The 19,107-nt window shown below is 39.2% G+C and overlaps 1 protein-coding gene across 4 annotated transcripts in view; it reads left to right on the top strand.

The window, feature by feature from the left end:
* Positions 1-19,107, top strand: part of PTPN3 (protein tyrosine phosphatase non-receptor type 3) — a 366,738-nt gene that overhangs the window by 168,742 nt on the left and 178,889 nt on the right. For all 4 annotated transcript variants that reach the window (XM_073630792.1, XM_073630794.1, XM_073630793.1 and 1 more), the window contains exons 6-8: positions 2,317-2,361; positions 8,303-8,355; positions 18,451-18,571. In XM_073630792.1, coding sequence (XP_073486893.1) covers positions 2,317-2,361; positions 8,303-8,355; positions 18,451-18,571 — 219 coding nt within the window. The remainder of the gene's footprint in view (positions 1-2,316; positions 2,362-8,302; positions 8,356-18,450; positions 18,572-19,107) is intronic.

Below are 19,107 nucleotides of genomic sequence, written 5' to 3'. Positions count from 1 at the left end.
GCTTTGGCAGTGTTTTTCTGCTAAGGGGACAGGACAACTGCACCGCATCAAAGGGACGATGGATGGGGCCATGTACCGTCAAATTTTGGGTGAGAACCTCCTTCCCTCAGCCAGGGCATTGAAAATGGGTCGTGGATGGGTATTCAAAGAAGACAATGACCCAAGGCAACAAAGGAGTGGCTCAAGAAGAAGCACATTAAGGTCCTGAAGTGGCCTAGCCAGTCTCCACACCCTTATCCCATAGAAAACATATGGAGGGAGCTGAAGGTTCGAGTGACCAAACGTCAGCCTCAAAACCTTAGTGACTTGGGGAGGATCTGCAAAGAGGAGTGGGATAAAATCCCTCCTGAGATGTGTGCAAACCTGGTGGCCAAGAAATGTCTCACCTCTGTGATTGCCAATAAGGCTTTTGCAACCAGGTACAAGTCATGTTTTGTGAAGGGGTCAAATACTTATTTCACTCATTAAAATGCAAATAAATGTATTACTCTTGAAATGCATTTTTCTGGATTTTCGTTGTTATTCTGTTTCTCACTGTTAACTACTTCAGCCTCGGAAGAATTTACCCCCTTCCTGACCAGAGCACTTTTTGCGATTCGGCACTGCATCGATTTAACTGACAATTGCGCGGTCGTGCGATGTTGCACCCAAACAAAATTGACGTCCCTTTTTCCCACAAATAGAGCTTTCTTTTGGTGGCATTTGATCGCCTCTGCGGTTTTTATTTTTTGCGCTATAAACAAAAAATGAGTGACCATTTTGAAAAAAAAAACACAATATTTTGTACTTTTTGCTATAATAAACATCCCCATTTTTTTTTAAAAGGCAGATTTTTTTCTCAGTTTAGGCCGATATGTATTCTTCTACATATTTTTGGTAAAATAAGCGCACATTGATTGGTTTGCGCAAAAGTCATAGCGTCTACAAATACGGGCTAGATTTATAGCATTTTTATTATTTATTTTTTTTTTTTTTACTAGTAATGGCGGCGATCTGTGATTTTTATCGTGACTGCGACATTATGGCGGACACATCGGACAATTTTGACACATTTTTGGGACCATTGACATTAATACAGCGATCAATGCTATAAAAAATACATTGATTACTGCAAAAATGTCACTGGCAGTGAAGGGGTTAACATTAGGGGGCGATCTAGTGGTTAACTGTGTTCCCTGGGAGGTGATTCTAACTGAAGGAGGAGGGGACTGATTAGAGGAAGTGACGGAACGTGATTCCTAGCTAATAGGAACACACGATCTGTCACTCCTGTCAGAACAGAACAGGGAAGTGTGTTTACACACACTCTTTCCTGATCTGTGTCTCCTGCTCACGATCGCTCATGGCCGGTGGTCATCGCGATCGTTGGTCACGAGCATTGGCACCTCCGCTGTGCAGCGGATGCGTACCTGCTATCCCGACCCCGTGAGCTGACGTAGCTACAACGGCTCGCGCAAGGGAGCCAACCTGCCACAGTATAACTGCGGTGGTTGGTCGGGAAGCGGTTAAAATAAACCTACTATTAAAATGATAGACTGATCATTTCTTTGTCAGTGGGAAAACGTACAAAATTAGCAGGGGGTCAAATACTTTTTTCTCTCACTGTACATTTTTGTATTTGTTTGGTTTTTTTGTGCACATTTTTGTTTTTGTGTTAGGGTTAGTTAGATTTGTTTAGTTACATATATTTTCGTTGTAGTGTTGTGCTGCTGTATATTGCATTTTAATACAGAATTATACATTTTTGTTTGTTTGAAAAAAAATATATATATTAATTTGGGGTTGCACTGTCTTTATGTGCTAATATTTTAATTTAATACTGCATGTTCGCGGATATCACTTACAAATAGTTTAGTCTTATATAATTCTGAATGACTGTTTCTCCCTCCTTATTACATAAAGCATTGCTGAACTTAAATTGCTGTGGCACACCTGCAGTTTATAATTAAGTTGTTTTTTTCTAGTGTAGCTACAAAGGTAATTGATATTTAATTTCTATTTTGGGCACAGTGTAATTACATTTCCATAGAATGATCACGGAACAACATGTGCATAATTTCTGGTTTAATTAAATCCGATAATTTGCTTAGTTGTGGTATCCAGTTTTGTGGGTAAAAATATAGGTTTTAGTTTATTATGAAAACATAATTATATTATTTCTTTATCTGATGTATTTTACAGTTTACAGTGAAAATGTTGTGTAAACACGATGAGCCGTGGTGTTAAACACATGTTTTTGCTCTAACTTTACTGTCACATTGGTTTCCACTGTGTCTTTCTGGGATGTTTATAATTATGTTAAAATTTGTCTTTCAGACACTTATATTTCCTGCAAATTAAAAGTGACATTTTAGAGGGAAGGTAAGATATATCTAATAAGTAAAGTATTAATCTAGTTAAATGTGTTGTCTGCAGTCGATTAGGAAATAATGAATCCTTCTAAGTATGTTCACAGACTTTGTCTTTATCCATATTCTGTTTGCTTTCAGTTCTGCAGTAATTTCCATAGAATTCTAAGTGCAGCTCACTTGCCCAAAACCTGGGGCAATCCTCAAAAATAATGCAACAGCTTTTGCCATCTGTTTAAATAGGACTGTGATAAAATTTTTAGCCAAATCTGAATGCCTCCATACTATGACAAATGTATTTGCTATGAGCTGCACCAGTTAAACTTTATGCACCCTATGGTGTACAGAAAATCAATACAGTTGAAAACAGGCAATGAGATGGCACTCTTGTAGCTCTACTCATCCTGACATTTTTCACAGCACACATCCCATTGGTTAGAAAGTAATCACTCTTCTCTTACAGCTGTCAGAATCTGGCTTTAGGCCCCTTTCACACTTGACTTGTGACTGCAGTGTCACATGACAAATTCGTACCCCATGATTTCCAATGAGTACCATTCATTTATGTGCGACTTCAAAGTACTCCCTGTACTATTTTGGTCTGACTTTGATGCAACTTGAGGTCCATAGACCTCAAGATTACAGACATTGCTTCAAATCGTGACCAAAATCGCACAACTTTCAGGTCGCACAAGTGTGAAAGGGGCCTTAGTTTGAACAGAAGCACCATCTGCTTGGAATTAATTTGTTTTATCTTTGATTGTGGATATTTTCCCCCACAGCTCAAACACAATCTTCTGGTCTTATTGGTAATATAAGTGGGCTTTTCCAGATTGGCTCTCAGGCTGGATTTCTAAAGCCATGACACCCAGTGCCAGCACCTAGCAAGGCTTTAATGCCTCTGTCAAACCACCATACTGTGTTAAACTAGCCCCTTGCCAGCTCCTATGTAAACTATTACTAGTTCACAAAAACCCAGCCCCAGCTATGATGTGAAAGTGAGCGACAAAGACCTCTTGAGCTGGCTAGTGTTCTTAATGCTATATGATCTGATCTGGCTTTCCTTCAATGGGCAAGATTTCAGATATATCAGTGCTGCTGAGCCAGTACAGTGCCACCTACCTGCACACTTTACTCCTGTACATCATACTGAGTTTACATGGGTAAATTGTGCAGACAGGAAGTCAGCAATACTGTACTGTGCTGCCTCTGGCCCTCCCATGCCCGTCCACACATACTCTGCTGTGCCCGACTGGAAACCGGAAGTTGATAGCGACACTGTTGCCCATTCTCACTCCAAGTCTCCAGACTAAAACCATGCCCAATGTCAGCCACCTGAAGAAAGAGAGACAGAGTAGGTGAGTTTTATGTTGTACATTATAAACTAAAAGTAAGCTGCTGATGAAGGACTAAAAAGGGTCCATTCAGATATATACGCTTTAAGGTAATGTGCGTTAAATGTTCTTTTTACCACACGTTACTGCTCTAAAGGGGACTACATGGTATACACGGTGCTATTCATTGTGAATGGCATCCTATTGCACTATGCAGTAGTGGACAACGCATATGCAAAGTGGAGAATTACAATGCACTTTCCTTGCATTTTAGTGCACTGCGTTGACAATAAAGGGCTGTGTACAATTTTTGGATAATTACAGTCTTGGCAGCACATTCGTAATTATTGGAATGCATTAATGCAGCTAACAACTTAACACACATCATACATCAAAGTAAAAGCCTTGCTGTGAATGTGAACCTGTACTTTGACCGCATAATGCAACGTATTAGGTAATTTGATAGTTTCATTGGCCACGCCAGTATGTTTTCTTGGCTCCCACACCACCCTATTCACTCAGGGGAGTACAGTAAAGTGATATGCCCTGTGTAAGCTTCCAAGTTCACATATACAATGCTACAGTTGTGCTCATAAGTTTACATACCCTGGCAGAATTTATGATTTCTTGGCCATTTTTCAGAGAATATGAATGATAACAAAAACACTTTTTCACTAATGGTTAATGTTTGGCTGAAGCCATTTATTATCAATCAACTGTGTTTACTCTTTTTAAATTATAATGACAGCAGAAAATACACAAATGACCCTGATGAAAAGTTTACATACCCCAGTTCTTAATACCGTGTATTGCCCCCTTTAACATCAATGACAGCTTGAAATCTTTTGTGGTATTTTCGACTGAGGCTCTTTATCTTCTCAGATGGTAAAGCTGCCCATTGCTCTTGACAAAAAGCCTCCAGTTCCTGTAAATTCTTGGGCTGTCTTGCAAGAACTGCACATGTGTATGTCTATGTGTTTGTAAGCGCGTCGGGACCCTATGGGGTAAAGGACTGTGCTATACCGCAGATGGACACCGGCGGCAAAAGCGCTCTGAGGCAATTCAGTTTGCATAGATAGCTCTATATAAGTCGCTCATTCATTCATTCATTCAGATCTCCCCAGAGTGGCTCAATGATATTGAGGTCAGGAGACTGAGATGGCCACTCCAGAACCTTCACTTTATTCTGCTGTAGCCAATGACAGGTTGACTTGGCCTTTTGTTTTGGATCAATGTCATGTTGGAATCTCCAAGTACGTCCCATGCGCAGCTTCCTGGCTGATGAATGCAAATGTTCCTCCAGTATTTTTTGATAACATACTGCATTCATCTTGCCATGAATTTTTTCCTGTGCCTTTGTAGCTCACACATCCCCAAAACATCAGCGATCCACCTCCGTGTTTCATAGTAGGAATGGTGTACCTTTCATCATAGGCCTTGTTGACTCCTCTCCAAATGTAACGTTTATGTTTGTAGCCAAAAAGCTCAATTTTGGTCTCATCACTCCAAATGACTTTGTGCCAGAAGGTTTGAGGCTCTCTGTGCTGTTTGGCTTATTGTAAGCGGGATACTTTGTGGCATTTGCGTAGTAATGGTATTCTTCTGGCGACTTGACCATGCAGCCCATCTTTCTTCAAGTGCCTCCTTTATTGTGCATCTTGAAACAGCCACACCACATGTTTTCAGAGTTCTGTATTTCACCTGTAGTTATTTGTGGGGTTTTCTTTGCATCTTGAAACTTTTCCCGCAGATCCTTTGATAATTATTTTGCTTTCCCCATGACAAATCACAGGTGAGGATGGTTACCTTTAGCCATTCAAATCCCTTTTTGTCAACTTGTGTGCATGTTATCAGGCCAAAATCACCAGGGTATGTAAACTTTTGATCAAGGTCATTTGGGTGGTTTCTGTTGTCATTATGATTGAAAAAGAGTAAACACAGTTGATTGATAATAAATGGCTTCAGCCAAACACTAACCGTGAGTGAAAGAAAAGTTTTTGTGTTATCATTCATATTCATTCATATATATATATTCACATATATTCATTGGCCAAGAAATTATAAATTCTGCCAGGGTATGTAAACTTATGAGCACAACTGTATATGATGGTACAAACATGTTTTGGGTTGTATCAGTGCAGGACTAATTATACTTCTGGTTGTATCAGTACAGTACTGATTAGGTTTCTAGTTGTATCAGTACAGTATTAATTATGCTTCTGGTGTATCAGTACAGTACTAATTATGTTTTTATCAGTACAGTATTAATTATGCTTCTAGGCGTATCAGTATAGTATAGATTATAGATAGCAAAAACATAGAAAAGACATTGGACTTTTCAGGTGCCAGCACCCTCAGGAATGGGCATAATATACTAATTTATTCTAAAATCATACATCAATTAAAGCTTATATGTTAAAAGTAGTCAAAGACTGCTGCGTAAAAGACTGAAATGTGCATCACAGTCACAAAAAAGTGATCATATTAGAGTGCAAAGCACCTTGCATATCCCACCCACAAATATTTTACATAATGGAGAATACAGATCAGATATCACTGGAAGAATGGGGGTAAGAAAGGAGATGCTTCAACTCAACACATTTTGTAGATTGCGCTTCTTCAGGTGACTTTAAGGTGCTAATGATAAAACACTGATAAACAATGATATCCAAGAGCGAGTATACAACTAGGCATATGGTGAATATCAACATAGATACTACTTACAATGATCACATATAAGTACAGATAGATGATGCTGCACAAGGGGTGTATCAACCGGACAGGCATGAGGGGGTTTGGACCAGAAGGCTATCACAAACTTGGCACCCTATAATCAAAAACATTAGGTAGATAATAGCCCAAAAAAATGTCATACTGTACAATAGATTAAGTATACAGTATATACTCCCCTATATCCCATATATAGGTATCATCACAGGGGGAAAGCATACCGTTGGAAGGAAAGTCCCATGCATGTGTTCAAACATCAAGCCATAAGGCTCTATAAGGAAAAAAGAGCAAAAAAGCATTATCTTAAGCCCCAGGATTACACTGATGCGGTGCGGGACACCGCATGTAAATTGCACAGGATTCGCAACACATTCCTGTGCAAATTACATGCAGTGTCTCTGGGGTGGAATTTGAGCCATGGATTTGTATGGCTCAAATCGCATCGCTTTCACATCAAACTCGTGCAGGACCCTTCTTTTTTGTCCGCACCCATGCAATCCGATTCTGCAAATCACACTGCATTTTGCAAACCGATTTTGGATGTCATTAACATACATTTCACAATCAGTTTGCATGAACGGGTTGTGATTTTGTTGCAAATTTGTACCACATCTAGTGTGAACCGAGGCTTAAAATGATACTAAACTTTCCAATTTCTTTTTATAAAAATAACAACCATTTCTATACTTACATGCTCTGTGCAATGCTTTTGCACAGAGCAGCCCCGATCCTCTTTTTCTGGGGTCACCTGTCAGAACTCCAGGCCCCTCCTCTTCATCAGGTGCCCCCACAGAAAGTCGCTTTCCATGGAGGCAAACGTGGGGGCTCCCTCCCGAGTCCTGCTGCTGTGTCCATTGCCACAGCACAGACAGATTTTCAACTTAAAGGATAAGTTCACTTTTTTTTTTCTAAATTCCAGCTCCCCTATGTGCCAATATAGCATTAATGTACTTAATTTGCAAAAATAAAACAGCTTTCCATTTATTCTACACACGTGTACCTCACTGTCAACTTTATGGATGTTTTAAAACACTGCTCAATTACTTCTGCCTTACTCCCTGAAGAGACTTTAGGTCATGATACAGGTAGGATCTTGACCATCTCATTAACACACACCCTGCATCATCTGCCCTCAGCTGGTCAACTCCTTCCTGTTTCATGGCCTGAAGTCTGTCCAGGAAGTAAGGCAGAAGTAATCTAGCAGTGTTTTGAAACATCCATAAAGACAGTGAGGTAAGTGTGTGTAAAATAAATGGAAAGCTGTTTTATTTTTGCAAAAGAAGCACATTAATGCTATAGAGGAGCTAGAATTTAGAGAGAAAAAAAAAATGTGAACAAAGGTAAAGTTAGCCTATAATGCATAGAATGCATTAAGGTGAATAACCTTAAGGCTTTACAATCACTTTAAGAAGGGGCCTAACAAATCTCAAGGCGCAAAGTATAGTTACCTCCTTCCCAAATATGCTTCTGGTTGTAGCAATACTGTACTGGTTATGCTTCTGGTTGTATTGGTATGGCACAGATTATCCTTCTGGTTGTTATTAGTATGGTACTGATTATGCTTCTGGCTCTGTCATTATAGTACTGTGCTGGGGTTGGTCCATTTAGTGTTGGTTTACTTTTCTCACCGTTTTGCAGCTGCGTATGCTGTGTGTATGTTGATGATTGGGGTTAGCCTTCCAAGTTGAAGATATTTATTATTAGATATATTACATTGAAAGCTTCTCTGCAGCAATGATCTGTATAGTCCTATGTAGTTTGTAAAACTACACATAATATGTAAATATTATAGGCATGTAGAAAAAAGCAAATATGTCAGAATTTGTACATTTTTAGATTGCTATGTTATTGTATCTGCGTCAACCATTCAGAATACATGTTCCCTTCTAGGTTACCATGTCCACTAAACTCGGCTGTTGTTCTCGCGTCATATGCTGTACAATGTAAGTAATTTTACTTTTGTTTGTTTTTATCCTTCTTGATTTCTGAAACAAACATGCTCACTGGCATGCAGATTATTAAAATATATTCTTCATAAATAAACTGAGGAGCAATCTATAATGGGTTTTATTTATCACATAGAAAGACAGGAATACAGGACCACAATAAAAACAAATCACCATTTGATCGAATCCTTCCTCAATGTACCAAAATGCTGTCTTATTTATCAATGTCTTCCTGAGTCATGTCCTGAATGACAGCGAGCTAAAATCTCCCCAACGGACATGCAGACAGCAAAAAAAAAAAAATCTTACAGGTATTATAGCTTCATCCATGCTCTGTCCAAAACTGAATTAGGAATTTTGGATGCAAGTATGTCTTAAATGAGCAATCCTGACATTTATAATGAAATCAACAGTTTTTCTAAGCCTCTATAGTGAAAACTCCATTTGGGTAATATGGTAACTTTTGAGAGCAGGATATTTTTTGTAAACAAAATCATTTACCAAAAATGTGGGAGTGTGTAGTATGATTAATCTCCAGTATATACTGTTCTATGATTGGCCTCCCCTTCACTCGTTGTGTACTGGCCTAGTAACTTCACAGCTATGGACTGTGCAATTTTAAATCAGGGAACGTGACGATTTCTGTTAGCATGAAATCAGCTGATGGTAACGGGTGGCATGACCAGGGAGAGTCATAAAAATATTTGTACACAGTTTAGGAGAGTTTAGCACTTTTTTTGTCAGAAAGCTCCTATCAAAAACACAAACCAGGAGGTTTTTTTTTCCTGCCTCTAATCGCTGAGCCTAAAAAATGCCTCTAATCGTCCTAATGTGCATGGACACTTACACTCGCTGGCCACTTTATTAGGTACAGTTGTTCAACTGCTTGGTAAAATAAATTAATAGTCAGCCAATCACATGATAACAACTCAATGCATTTAGGCATCTGGATGTGGTGAAGACTACTTGTTGAAACCAAGCATCAGAATGGGGAAGAAAGGGGATTTAAGTGACTTTAAACGTGGCATGGTTGTTGGTGCCAGACGGACTGCTCTGAGTATTTCAAAACCGCATCTACTAGGGATTTTCAGGCACTACCATCTCTAGGGTTTACAGAGAATGGTCCGAAAAAGAGAAAAAATTCCAGTGAGCGGCAGTTGTGTGAACAAAAATGCCTTGTTGGGAGGACAGTGGTCGGAGAAGAATAGGCAGACTGGTTCGAGATGATAGAAAAGTGACAGTAACTCAGATAACCACTCATTAGAACCAAGGTATGCAAAATACCATCTCTGAACGCACAACACATTGGACCTTAAATCAGATGGGCTACAGCAACAGAAGATCACGCCGAGTGCCACTCCTGTCAGCTAAGAACAGGAAATTGAGGCTACAATTCGCACAGGCTCACTAAAATTGGACAATAGAAATTGGAAAAACATTGCCTGTTCTGGTGAGTCTCAATTTCAGCTGCAACATTCAGATGACAGAATTTGGCGTAAACAACAAGAAAGCATGGATCCATCCTGGTGGTGGTAGTGTAATGTTGTGGGGGATATTTTCTTGGCACACTTTGTACCCAAACAAAATTGATGTCCTTTTCTTCCCACAAATAGAGCTTTCTTTTGGTGGTATTTGATCATCTCTGCGGTTTTTATTTTTTGTGCTATAAACAAAAAAAGAGCGACAATTTTGGAAAAAAAAAAAACACAATATTTTGTACTTTTTGCTATAAAAAATATCCCCATTTTTTTTTTTTTTTTTATAAAAAAGCTAATTTTTTCTCAGTTTAGGCCAATATGTATTCTTCTACATATTTTTGGTAATAAAAATCGCAATAAGTGTATATTGATTGGTTTGCGCAAAAGTTATAGCGTCTACAAAATAGGGGATAGATTTATAGCATTTTTATTATTATTTTTTTTTACTAGTAATGGCGGCGATTTTTATCGTGACTGCGACATTATGGCGGACAGATTGGACAATTTTGACACATTTTTGGGACCATTGACATTTATACAGCGATCGGTGCTATTAAAATGCATTGATTACTGTAAAAATGTCAATGGCAGTGAAGGGGTTAACACTAGGAGGCGATCAAGGGGTTAACTGTGTTCCCTGCTACGCATGTTCTAACTGAAGGGGGGATGGGACTTGCTAGGGGAAGAGATAGATCAATGTTCATACTTTGTATGAACACACGATCTGTCTCTTCTCCCCTCAGAGAACCGGGATCTCTGTGTTTACACACAGAGATCCCGGTTTTCACCGTGTCTCGAGCGATCGTGGGAGCCCGGCGGCACTCGCATCGGCTCTGGGGGCGAGCAGCGCACGCGTCTCTAGTGGCCACAAAAAGAAGCGACGTAACATAACGGCGATTCGCGCAGCCGAGCCATGTTGCCGCAGTACAACTGCGGCGGCTGGTCGGCAAGCGGTTAAACTCCACAGCCTACCTGAGTATTGTCCGTCCCTTCATGACTACAGTGTACTCATCTTCTGATGGCTAATTCCAGCAGGATAATGCATCATGCCACAAAGCTCAAATCATCTCAGACTGACATGACAAGAGTTCACTGTACTTCACTGTACTTCAATGGCCTCCACAGTCACCAGATCTCAATAGAGCACCTTTGGGAAGTGGTGGAACAGGACATTTGCATCATGAATGTGCAGCCGACAAATCTGCAGCAACTGTGTGATGCTGTAATGTCAATATGGACCAAATCTCTGAGGAATGTTTTCAACACCTTGTTGAATCTATGCCATGAAGCATTAAGGCAGTTCTGAAGGCAAAAGGGGGTCCAACCGGGTACTGAGCTGCTTCTACATTAAAAAAATGCAAAACTCCAGTAGAAGCAGCAATTTTTAAGTCAGTGTGCACGGACCCTACTTTTCAGCATGTTATACAGCATAGGTGCAACATTTTGGAACCACCAGGAGTTCCTTCATCAGGTAAAGTGACATGTCACTTATATCTGATGAAGGAAGCCCTGATAGTTGCACCTGTGATGTATAACATACTGAACAAGCATCAATAAAGACCTTCTTTTTTTTTTTTTTTTTTTAGAGAAGATTTTAAGGTGTGCGGGACAGATCTTTTGTATGACCAGGGAGAGAGCATGAGTATCTTGCATTTGTTCCATAATAAGGGTGAGGCAATCTACCAGGCCTTTTAAAAATATGCAGTATGCACAATACATTCCAGTGTTGCCTGTAATACTACACAAATTGGACCAGTGCTGATATAAGTCAGTGTGTACATGTAAATATGCAGGTCACTATGTTTGCTTGCAGAGAAATGCTTGTCCATGTAAGTAACAATGAACTTTACATTTTATACATGAGAAGTGACTTTTTAGTTTTGAGTTTCTGTGTTTTCTTTTCCCTTTTTTATTTTATGTGTGAACCTCTTGGTGTTTAGAGGGAAGTTTTTCCAGGTGACTGTTCTGTATGCATGTTGTTCTCAGGCTGTTCTTATATACAAGCAATTACTTATTCTTTCCACAAGAAAAAAAAACTAAAAAAAAACTTGCCCATGATTAAGACAATATAAACATGCTTTTTTTGTATGTAGATAAGCAGTAACAATATTTCCTGAAAAGAAGAATAAAAGAAATGACTTGTATGTTTTTGGAGTTGGTGAACTCCTCAAAACAACCACTGCCTTTCACCCTGAAATGTTTGAATGGTGTGTCTCCCCCAAGTATAACCTTATTTCATGGTCCTAGTAAATAGATATAATAAGTAACCTTTTTGCTTGCTTTATGCATCAAATGAATATTTACTTATAGGTGTGTGGTGTTCCACTAAAAATGAAATATAGTGAACTCCTTTAACCACTTGCAGACCGCCGCACACCAATATACGTCCTAATGCCCCTTGTAGACTGCTGCTGCTAAACGGACGTTCAGAGGCAGTTGGACACTTTTTTCAACTGCCCCTGAACTCATTCATTGTTATCTTATGTGTACATGTACACAGGTTCATTTACTGTCGTTTTTAGGCAGTTGCGTTTATAGGCCTTTTTTTTTTTTAAGGCAAAAAAATTAGTTCAGATGCCAAACGCGGTAAACCGCGTTTTTTTTTTTTTTTTTAAATAACTATTTGTTTTATTTTTTATTGCATTTTAGTGTAAATATGAGATCTGAGGTCTTTTTGATCCCATATCTCATATTTAAGAGGTCCTGCCATGCTGTTTTTTTTCTATTAGGGATGTTTACATTCCTTGTAATAGGAATAAAAGTGACACAATTTTTTTTTTTAAAAGAACAGTTGAGCGAGAGCAATAATTATAGCACTAGACCTCCTCTGTAACTCAAAATATGCAACTTGTAAAATTTTTCAACGTCACCTATGGAAATTTTTAAGGGTAAAAGTTTGTCTCCATTCCACGATGCGGTGCAATTTTTAAGCGCGACATGTTGGGTACCAATTTACTCTGCGTAACATTATCTTTCACTATATGAAAAAAAATGGGCTAACTTTACTGATGCCTTATTTTTTAATTCAAAAAAGTGTATTTTTTCCCAAAAAAGTGCGCTTGTAAGACCGCTGCCCAAATACGGTGTGCCAGAAAGCATTGCAAAGACCTCCATTTTATTCTCTAGGGTGTTGGAAAAAATGTATAATGTTTGGGGGTTCTAAGTAATTTTCTAGCAAAAAAAAAAACTGTTTTTAACCTGTAAACAACAAATCTCAAAAAGAGGCTCGGTCCTTAAGTGGTTAAAATTCAAGTCATATTAAAAAAATTTAAGGAACCTTCGTCAATGCATCCCCCTTTGTATTGCAGCTTGTATAGTTCCATTCTCTTGGCCCACTTTCATAAGATTTAGCAAGATGCTCATCCCACTGATGATTATATGACATTATATGTCTTGGACAGTAGTGTTTGTAGAATGTATTTCTTAAGGCCAATGTGCTGTTGTCTTTTCTGGTCCTAGAAGAGGTAGACATGTCCAAAACGATTCTTCAACTCACTATTTTTTTTAACATGTTAGAACTGTCAACATTTTTATAATTATTTGTGTTCTTTTCTTTCTTATTTACCTGGAATTCTCCACCTGCCCTCTTTTCTATCTAAACATGTTTCACTTTTTATGCCTGTATCCATCTTCAGCTTTTGAATAAACTACATATAGCTGTTTCTCTTTGAAATCTATAAATCAAGTTATCATACTCCTCTCTACCTCTTTCTTTTGAGGGCAAAATGAGAGTGCCTTCTGGGGGGTAATCTGGTGTTTGTGCAAAAAGTAGTAGAAAGACGTATTAACATACATAATCAATCCCAAACATAAAGGCACTATGAGAAGTTGGCTGATCTGATGGGAAACAGTAGAGGCAGGGAGCCTATCTGGGATTTCAAATACCTTCAAATAGCTAAAAAGAGTATCTGTCATAAACTGACACAAGCTAAGCAATTTGAGCAGGTTGGTGGTAAATGCACAAGCGTCCAAATCCGTCCTATAGATTTAGCCTCTCCTAATGCAATTGTATGCCAGAAATTTTCCATTGTTCTGGAGTTCTGCTGCGAACCGAACAGGGGGGTGTTCGGCCCATCTCTACTCTTCACACACATACATAGTATCTCACAAAAGTGAGTACACCCCTCACATTTTTGTAAATATTTTAAGATATCTTTTTATGGGACAACACTGAAGAAATGACACTTTGCTACAATGTAAAGTAGTGAGTGTACAGATTCTGTAACAGTGTACGTTTGCTGTCCCTTCAAAATAACTCAACACACGGGCGTTAAAAAATGCTGGCAACATAAGTGAGTACACCCCTAAGTGAAAATGTCCAAGTTGGGCCCAAAGTGTCAATATTTTGTGTGGTCACCATTAATTTCCAGCACTGCCTTAACCTTCTTGGACATGGAGTTCACCAGAGCTTCACAGTTTGCCACTTGAGTCCTCTTCCACTCCTCCATGATGACATCACGGAGCTGATGGATGTTAGAGACCTTGATTTATGGCCTTTATATACAGTAACACAAAATAAAGACTCACATGTTCTGCCTTTCCATTAGCATCCTTTCTGGGAGATGTTAATTTTCTGGCAGCCACACCTTTTGCACTAGGTTGACCATAACCTGGTTTCTCTAAATTCACTGATTGATTGATTTTTGAGCCTTCCTCAAATTCAACAATTTTATGACTCCATAATTCTGAGGGCATCAAATATTGGCAAAAACAACACTTTTATACAGGGGCGGACTGTCAACTCATGGGGCCCCTGGGCAATAGGAGAAGATTATGGGGCCCCCGGGCAATAGGAGATTATGGGGCCCCCGGGCAATAGGAGATTATGGGGCCCCTGGGCAATAGGAGATTATGGGGCCCCCAGGCAATAGATTATGGGGCCACACAGTATACACGCACACACATACAGCATACACACACAGAATACACACTGAAAAGGTACTGGAGAGGCGGGCAGCTATAATTCTTGGGAATTTTTACATACTGTCCCTGGTTTTATTGAGGCTGGCAACCCTGATGGGGCCCCTTAGTGGCATGGGGCCCTCGGGCAGTGCTCGAGTGCCCGAATGGTCAGTCCGCCCCTGCTTTTATAGTACCCATTATGCACTGACCACAACATCCCCACCTAATAATTTTGAGCAGATATGCTTTTCCTCCCCTAGGGACCGGGGTATGATTTCAACACTATGGGTTTGATTTACTAAAGGCAAATCCACTTTGCACTACAAGTGCACTTGGAAGTGCAGTCGCTTTAGATCTGAGGGGAAGATCTGAAATGAGGGAAAGCTCTGCTGATTTTATTATCCAATCATGTACAAGCAAAAATGCTGTTTTTTTAATTTTCCTTGCATGTCCCCCTCAGATCTACAGCGACTGCACTTCCAAGTGCACTAGTAGTGCACTTGTAGTGCACAGTGGATTTGCCTTTAGTAAATAAACCCCTAGATTGCTTTCTTAACGGTCTTCTCCTTCCAGAGAAGTTCAATGGGAAGCTGGATCTGCATTGGAATTATCTACCCAGGATTGCTGAGATAGACTCTCAAACTTCCATAAATGTACGCATTCAATTTTAGTTGGAGAAACCGCTTTTAAGCTCCATACCAGGTGGTGCAATGACTCCAGCGAAACTTCATGTGATTTTTAAGTTGGTTCCTGCCAAGTACTTCAGGGGATGCCCAGTTTTTTGGTGCTGTAAAATATTGTATCCATAGTGGCAACAAGTGGCTAGTAAAACAGCACAAATTATAGGCTTCCAATTTTACAGCACCAAAAAAACTGGGCATCCCCTGAAGTACTTGGCAGGAACCAACTTAAAAATCACATGAAGTTTCGCTGGAGTCATTGCACCACCTGGTATGGAGCTTAAAAGCGGTTTCTCCAACTAAAATTGAATGCGTACATTTATGGAAGTTTGAGAGCCTATCTTAGCAATCCTGGGTAGATAATTCCAATGCAGATCCAGCTTCCCATTGAACTTCTCTGGAAGGAGAATGATGCCAATGTGCCTGTTGCTTGCTTCTTTCCCTGATGTGCCTTCACCCTGTGAAAGGTTATTGTGCTCTTGTTTAGTGCCATTCAGTGGGTTATTGCTCTTAACTGTAGTTCTGACTCAGTAACATGCTCTCAAGTAATATTGCATATGGAGTCTATTAAAATTATGAAGAAAATGTACCATACCATTTATTTACTGATTTTTAATGGAAGTGGGACTGCAGAAACTGAGCGGACACAGATGTGTCATCCAAAAAGGAAAAAGGAAGATAACTGTCGCAGCACACAAAATAAACATGAACATAAACATACACAATGAAAACCTTATGGATAATCACAATTATCTGTGGGCACATGAAATAGAATCAAATAAATAAACAAGCTGATAATGAGTCCATAAGTCCAATAAATCAATTGAAATCTAATGGTGGCAGCCATCCTGAGAGAAAAGCCAGCTCTGTGAAATCAAATGAAAGGACAAAACAGGAAGTGCTACCTGTGTATAGTATTAAAAAACCAATTTAATCAAAAGATTAAGCACAAAAATAAAAGTAAGCTCATCTGGTGCATGGAGAAGCCCCTCTGATCCATCTCATGGACATCGTGCTACACACGGGGACCACAAAAGTTGCTGGTGCTGTGTAGTAACAGGATAGCGTCCAGAGAAGCTGGGAGAACCACCGTGAACCGCAGGGCGGATATGACCTCACTGGAGACGGGGAGACGGCCAGTATGCACACAGGATGAGCACACTTGGATAGACAGGCTACGCGCTCGGAGCGTCAGCTCCTTCTAAAGGCCTGGGGCTGTACTGCACGAACAACCATTTATACTGAAATGCAGTCCATGAAAAACAAGAAAGAAAAAGAACAAACATTTGTAACAGCACTAATTAAATGGGGAAAACTAAAAAGAAAATATTGGGAGAGGGGATATCAACATACTAATAAATGGTGGGAGAACTTTTATTAGCTTTATATAGCTTCATATGTTAATCTCCCCTCTCCCACCATTTGCTATTTAGTTACTCAGTGCTGTTACAAATGTTTGTTTTTTTCTTTCTTATTTTTCATGGACTTGCTGACTGTGTTTGTCCCACAGCCAACAATCCAATATAAATGGCTGTTTACTGCAGTACAGCCCCAGGCCTTTAGAAGGAGCTGACGTCCAAGCGCCTAGTCTGTCTATCCAATTGTAGCCATCCTTCTGTGTGTATCCTGGCCATCTCCTCATCTCCGATCTTTTGATTAAATTGTTCTTTTAATACTACACTTAGGTGGGGCTTTCTGTTTTGTCCTTTCACAGATGTGTCATCTGCCTGCTCTGCTCCTATCATGAGGGAATCTGTGAATTGAACCCCTGCTGATCAGAACAGATTCCTTAGGAAATCTGCCCTGTGTGAAAGGAGCCTATGTATTACCATTTTTTACTGCTTTCTTATATTACCTTTACACAGTGTATTGACTCATTTTCTGTCATGTACAGGACATGCAAGTCCTGTTTACTGATTTGTTTCACTTAATCCTTTACTTTTACTAAGTGATAACATGTCCTTCCAGTTTGTTTTTCCATTGACTGGTTTTGCTTTCTCTCTATTTTTGTCTTTAACTCAATAAAATCATTTGTAAACAAAAACAGAATGTGAATGTGAGTATGTGTATATAATATGTTTGTGTATTATATTTAAAATGTAGAAATATGGCTTGCACGGAGGTATTTTAATAATCAGCATGCTATTCAATTATTGAATGATTTATATTTTCATATATTATTAAAATAATGTTTCATTTTTAATTCCTACAAATATCTGACTTATTTCAGTAGGCTCATTTTATTTTTTGCTTGTAAACACAGGGTTACCTTTTGGTATGCTTTAGTAAATCTATACTATGCATTCTAACGTATATGTAGCGGTTTAATGTATTGTAATGTTTAGAGTACCTTATCTCTATATTTGCTTTTAAACATATTTCTGAGATAGACTAGTGCACTTAAGTATTGTTTCAGTTTAGGATGAACTGTGTGGCTGTGGTCCAAGCAAATTTGCCAAGGAGCTAATGCTGTTTTCTTAGCTTGAACAGGGATTAAGCTTCTTTGAAAGCTGTTCATGAGTAAAGCTGGAACATCACTGAAAGATTCGGGTGTGGGAGTTCTTGTAGCTCTGGAGTAAAATGTGTATTGGAAGATTACAGAACATTTTAATGTTATTTTTTGTAATCTGTCTTGTTTAAACACATAGTCTACTAGTTTTAATACAGAACTGAAATTTAGAAATATATGGGGTAGAGTAAGCTCATAAGACAGATTGTTAGAAAGTTCTGCACACTATGCAATTTTTCTTGGTAAGCCATTTTATTTGCTGATTTTATTATTTCACTTTAGTTGTTTTTTTAGACATTTTTTTAAGATTACATTTTCCTTAAGAATAATTTTGGGAACAGTGAGTACTGCCAATGTTCAGGGTATTTATAATGAAATATATTTATATAGTCCACATAATCCCATGTATCAGTAAGTTACATTGGTACATAAGGTACTCTGTATAGGTGTCAACAGTGAGGTTAAACAACAATGTAACTACTATGATTTTTAAATTATTTATTAAAGTTTTCTTTTTTTTCAGCTGAATTTGGAGACTATATTTCTTCAGTGCATCTTCCAGGATACCTATCAAATAAAAGCTTTATTCCAGGTCAAGACAATGACTTTATAAGCAAAGTGGAATCCCTCCACAATCAGCACAGGTAACAACCGTTTTAGAGCCTGTTGGGGAAATTCTCCCCACCTTCTAGACCAGGGTTAGGCAACCTTTCAGAAGTTGAGATCTACCTGGACAACATGGAGAAAATCATTGAAAGGAGGTGTGTTGTTGTCGCCCTTAAAAAAAAATAAATAAAAGTAAAGCCCCCAATAAAAAGACAGCATGAAGAACACATATTGTGTCAAATCACCCCCCCCACCAGTAATGACCTCTGCCCCCTTTCACATCATCCCCCAGTAATGCACTCTGCTCCTCCACTGCAGTGTTCTCTGCAGCCTTTGCCTCCCCCACAATGTAGTGCCATCAACCCCACCGCCCCCCCACCACACACACACACACACACACACGCGCGTTTTTGTCCTCCTCCCTCCCGCATGGTAATGTCTCCCCCCCCCCCCCCCCCACAATAGTGTCCTGTGCCCCTCCAAAATTGGCAGAAGCACCACCATCATTCTATATCAATACAGACATAAAAAAAACCACCTAAAACAATACAGATACTCCTCACTTAATAACTTA

The sequence above is a fragment of the Aquarana catesbeiana genome, linkage group LG05 (genome assembly GCF_042186555.1).
Source record: "Aquarana catesbeiana isolate 2022-GZ linkage group LG05, ASM4218655v1, whole genome shotgun sequence".
Classification (NCBI taxonomy): domain Eukaryota; kingdom Metazoa; phylum Chordata; class Amphibia; order Anura; family Ranidae; genus Aquarana; species Aquarana catesbeiana.
Note: the sequence above shows the minus strand (reverse complement) of the source record. Positions and strands in the feature narration are given on the sequence as shown.